The sequence below is a fragment of the Oryctolagus cuniculus genome, chromosome 6 (genome assembly GCF_051225735.1).
Source record: "Oryctolagus cuniculus isolate XC-2025 breed Fujian yellow rabbit chromosome 6, ASM5122573v1, whole genome shotgun sequence".
Lineage (NCBI taxonomy): Eukaryota > Metazoa > Chordata > Mammalia > Lagomorpha > Leporidae > Oryctolagus > Oryctolagus cuniculus.
In genome coordinates this window covers 988547-993634 of record NC_142872.1, presented here as the reverse complement: position 1 = coordinate 993634, position 5088 = coordinate 988547, and the positions used below count along the sequence as shown (strand labels likewise).

Sequence of the window (5088 nt, the reverse complement as noted above, 5' to 3'; positions counted from 1 at the left end):
GACACCTGTGCCCTGGGGGTGGGGGGGATCTGGGGGCCATTGTCACTCTTGGGCTTTAAGTCTCCCAGGTGCCACTGTGTACCTTCAGTGAATCAGGGCAAAACATGACACAGCCTGGTCTAGGGAAGTTAAGTCTTGGGTTTCCTGAGATAAACTTGATTCCGATGTGTCCATGACCACATTGCAGCGTTTTATGCAAACCAGATGCATTTCCCAACACTGCCCCTCACCCCAGTGCTCTCCCCTGTGTGTGCTTGCAGAGACATGGAGTGGGGAAATTACTCCATGTACGCCGACTTCGTCCTCCTGGGGCTGTTCAGCAACACGCGCTTCCCCTGGCTTCTCTTTGCCCTCATTCTCCTGGTCTTCGTCATCTCCATAGCCAGCAACACCGTCATGATCCTGCTCATCCACACGGACGCGCGCCTGCACACGCCCATGTACTTCCTGCTCAGCCAGCTGTCCGTCATGGACATCCTGTACATCTCCACCATTGTGCCCAAGATGCTGGTGGACCAGGTGACGAGCCAGAGGGCCATTTCCTTTGCGGGGTGCACTGCTCAGCACTTCCTGTACTTGACCTTGGCAGGGGCCGAGTTCTTCCTCCTGGGACTCATGTCCTATGACCGCTACGTAGCCATCTGCAACCCTCTGCGATACCCTGTCCTGATGAGCCGCAGGGTCTGCTTGCTGATCGTGGCTGCGGCCTGGCTAGGAGGGTCTGTGGATGGTTTCCTGCTCACCCCAGTCACGATGCAGTTCCCCTTCTGCGGCTCCCGGGAAATCGACCACTTTTTCTGCGAGGTGCCTGCCCTTCTGAAACTCTCCTGCTCGGACACCTCAGCCTACGAGACGGCCATGTACGTGTGCTGCATCCTGATGCTGCTCATCCCCTTCTCTGTCATCTCTGCCTCTTACACCAGGATTCTGCTCACTGTGTACAGGATGAGTGAGGCAGAGGGGCGGCGGAAGGCTGTGGCCACCTGCTCCTCGCACATGGTGGTTGTCAGCCTCTTCTACGGGGCCGCCATGTACACCTATGTGCTGCCTCACTCTTACCACACCCCCGAGAAGGACAAGGCCGTGTCTGCCTTCTACACCATCCTCACCCCACTTCTGAACCCACTCATCTACAGCCTCAGGAACAAGGACGTCACCACAGCATTGCAGAAGGCTCTGGGGCGGGGCCTGTGCTCAGGGAGGGTGGCCGCATTCTGAAGGTGGGCGGTACTCCCCTTCACCTTTGAATGGGAAGAGTCCATCCTCCTCAACAGCTCGCCCTGCTGTAGCACACTGGGGTAGAAAGGCTGAGATCTTGAGAATTTGTTCATTTTATGAGCAGTCTGAGGGTTCTGAGCAAAGGAGAATTTTGGGTCTGGTGGGGACAAAGCTTAGGTTTCAGTGGTAGCCTTTCTGCTCATAACAATCCCACTGGAAATGGTGCCACTGCCTGCTCTGGTGACACACAGTGTGCAAAGGAAACACTCACAGCTCACTGCTGTTCTGACTTCTCACCCTCACTCTTTGGGTGCTTTAACAAATCATTTTATGTGCAATTGAGTTGTGAAGTGCTAACTTTATATCTTATTTCAAGTATTATTGCAAGGTCTGATTTTTCTACAGGTTACTTTTTGGTCACTCACAGAACATGTGTAACTCAATTAATGCTTCATTATTGGTTGGAAAACATGCTTTCACCCTATGAAACAATCGTTCAAATGAATTCTGTTATTGTAGAATGGAGACACAAACATATGTGTCAAATTTGGGAGGAAACCAGAACATTGGCACCTGCCTTCATTTGTTTCCACACAATGTTTGGTTAACATAACCCCAGAATAGCTGTGATGCAAAACAGGAAAATGTGGTTGTGTGGTGTTGGCATGCTTACAACAAGTTGTTCTACTTTCCAGACGAGACCACCTTCTTGTTTATTTTCTTCTCCAAAGAAATAAATAATTCACATGTCAAAATTTCTATTTTATTTGTGTCTGCAGGGCCCTGTGTGACCTCCACGACTCCTTGGTCTCCACTCTGGCAGCCTTTCCTGCTTTCTTCTTTCTCTTCCTGTTGTCCCTTTTTCCTGCACCATTTGATATCCTTCCACTCTACCCCTAAGATGAATAATTCTGAGAAACATTTGCCCTCTGTGTCAGATGTCTATAACTAAATATAATTTCCCAAAGAAAACAAGCCAATGATTTGGAAAGAAGTGGTTTTTGTTATGCCACAGCACCTTTGAGAAATGTCAAATCTCACCTTTACATTTAGGGTTAGCCTGGGTCTCCCCATATCCCTGGATCAGGGATCCAGGGGCAATGCTAGGACTAGACAAGGTGTTCTATAATTAAATGTCAGGTAGTGTTGCAGGTTTTCACTTGGGAGAAGAATGCAGCCTGTGACAAGAGGCGCTAGTCTTCCTCCAGTGTACTGAGTGTTGCTAACTGATGCAGGCATCAATTCTGGACTCCCCTGGGGGGTGGAACTCTATTATTAATGAACACCCTTCTCTTGGCCCAGCCTCACCTCTGTGCCTCAGTAAGTCGGTCACTCCACAGCTGACATCCTACGCTGGACTCAGCCCATCTGAGGTGGGATTTGGGTTTTCATGGGAAGCACAGAGAAAGTTACCCCAACACTGCAGTGTTTATTTTTTTTTGTGTGGGGGGGAATTGTTCTGCAACCAATAGCAGCTGGCTGTGCTGTGACCTTATCTGCTGATAACACAGAGAGAGGTGGACGAATGCATGCCCAGACTCAGGCAAGCAGACTAATGGACAAGCATTAGGCCAATGGTGTAGGGGCATGCATGGATCTAGTGAATAGGGAGAGGGTGGCACAGTGATGGTGGAAAGAGAGCTTCCTGTTCATGAGGAGGCATATCAGGCAAGTGTGGGCAGGTGGCAAGGGTGTGTGTGATTGAGGGGATGACAGATTGGGAGGCAAAGGACACCCTCTTTGTATGTTCTTACGTGTGGGTGAAGATGTTCTGCATATTTGGGAGAAAAATAAAATGCTGAATGTTTTCTTTTTCCTTTTTGAAGACAGCTACCACCCATCTCACTCCATGAAACATAAGATATAGTATTTTTAAATAAAGATAATGCTCTGTAAAGAAATCCCCTCAAAGCCATCCTAGCTGGTGGCTGTATGATTGAGGCAGATGGGGACAGAGATGTGGTGAGCTGGGGGACTGTTAGGTGCAGTGGCGAACTCCCAGTGATCAGACTTGCAGCTCTCTGCCTCTCGGCCACCCACCCACTGAGGGCCATGGGAAGCCCCTCTCTCCTGCCCCCATTTCCTTCTCTGCAGCATTAGTAGGGTGGACTCCATGGCCCAGACACAATGTCCTCACTTCTGTTTCCCAGCAGGCAAACTGACACCCTGTTCAGAAGCCTGTCTCTGTGGGTGATAATAGGAGCCTCCTGGCAGCTGGCAGCTGGCAGCTGGCAGCTCGGCTTGTAGATCATCCACCAGGTACCCCAAGAACCTTGCTGCTCTCTACTTTCTGCTCCATTGCTGGTAGCCTTGGTAACATTTTCTAGGTACGTTACACTCTCCCTGCTGCATTCATTCCTGGCAGTCAATATGCAATAAATATGCCTATGTGGCATCATCATGCTAATTTCTTTTAGGCAAGGGAAGGTTCTTCTTCTTTTTTTTAATGCTAAATTGGCTGTGGTGATGAAGAGGGAAACTAGAGTACTGGTTGATTTTTTTTGCTGATCAAATCCGTTACCATTTAAAGAACAGTGCAGGTAAAGAGGATATCTACAAAAATATATGATCATTAGAATTAGATATCAGGCAAAGGAAAAAGACAAGTTGTTACCTCTGGATATGAAATTGCCAGAAATCGTAAACTCTGATTATTTAACATCTAAAGTATTTCCAAAGTGTTTCCTAATTTCTGATTGCAGAAAAAGGTTATAGTTCAGTGATCACAGCTAATTATAGTTACCAAAAGCTTATTATTAATAATTAATATTAATCATCTTTGTGACAGTTAATATTATTCATATTACTTTCAACATTGTAGAACTGTAGAATTTGTATCTTTCTTAAACACCCATTTCATCCTGTAACTTTCTTACTAAAAGGAATCTGGCACTACACCCTATTTTCCTAGATACCTTGAGCCAAAGTCCTCAGCCTCTATTCCCTGGCCCAGGGGAGCTCTCCATGGTGCTGAACCCTGGCTTCCCCACCCCACATGCTGATGGTTCCTCTGGCAAACCTGGGCTGACATTGCTCAGTCTCCCTCTGCCTGTTTGCTGTGCACCTGAGTCTTCCTGTCTCAGAGTGGCACAGGAAACCCCCATGAAACATCCCAGGACCAGGGAGACAGGTGGCAGAGACCACTCTGGTTGGTTCACAGAGAGGGCTCTGTCAGCTGACATCTCAGGGCTCTTGCTGAGCTGGATTCATGCAGACGTGTTGGAATGGACTGGCCAAATTCTCCTCCCTGGTGAAATACTGTCTGGCCTCATGTGGAGGGTTCCTCTCACAAGCTTCTGTGAGGGTCACCAGCATTGCCTGGATCTGGGCCTGTCTCAGAACAATGCTGGCTTGAAGTCCTAAAATGTACAGCTTCTCCCAAGCAATGCCCTGGAAGGCCCTCCCTGCATACACTCAACAATATATACACTTGCATGCTCCAAACACACACACACACACACACACACATACAGTAGAACTCACTCACTTGTGCACATATCACTTGCACAAGCAAAAACATACTCACGACACATGTGCATGCCACACACATTCAACATATATACATACATGCCCCAGACATACTAAATCACTCCACATACACATACAATACAGAACTCACTCACATGTACACATATCACATACACACTCAAAAACCTGTTCATGCTCACAAGTGCATGCCACACACACACTCAACACACAGTCACTGGCAACTTGCATCCAAGTTGTAGGTTTTACTTCCTGAGTCTCTGATTGATTAAACATTTTTTTTTATCTTTTATTTAATGAATATAAATTTCCAAAGTACGACTCATGGGTTACAATGGCTTCCCCCCACATACCGTCCCTCCCACCCACAACCCTCCCCTTTCC

General features: G+C 47.7%; 1 protein-coding gene across 1 annotated transcript; it reads left to right on the top strand.

The window, feature by feature from the left end:
* The first annotated feature begins 264 nt into the window (after positions 1–264).
* LOC149125880 (olfactory receptor 2T27) lies at positions 265–1218 on the top strand. The gene has a single exon (XM_089334610.1). The coding sequence runs from the start codon at positions 265–267 to the stop codon at positions 1216–1218; it is 954 nt and encodes a 317-aa protein (XP_089190736.1).
* Positions 1219–5088: the final 3870 nt, after the last annotated feature.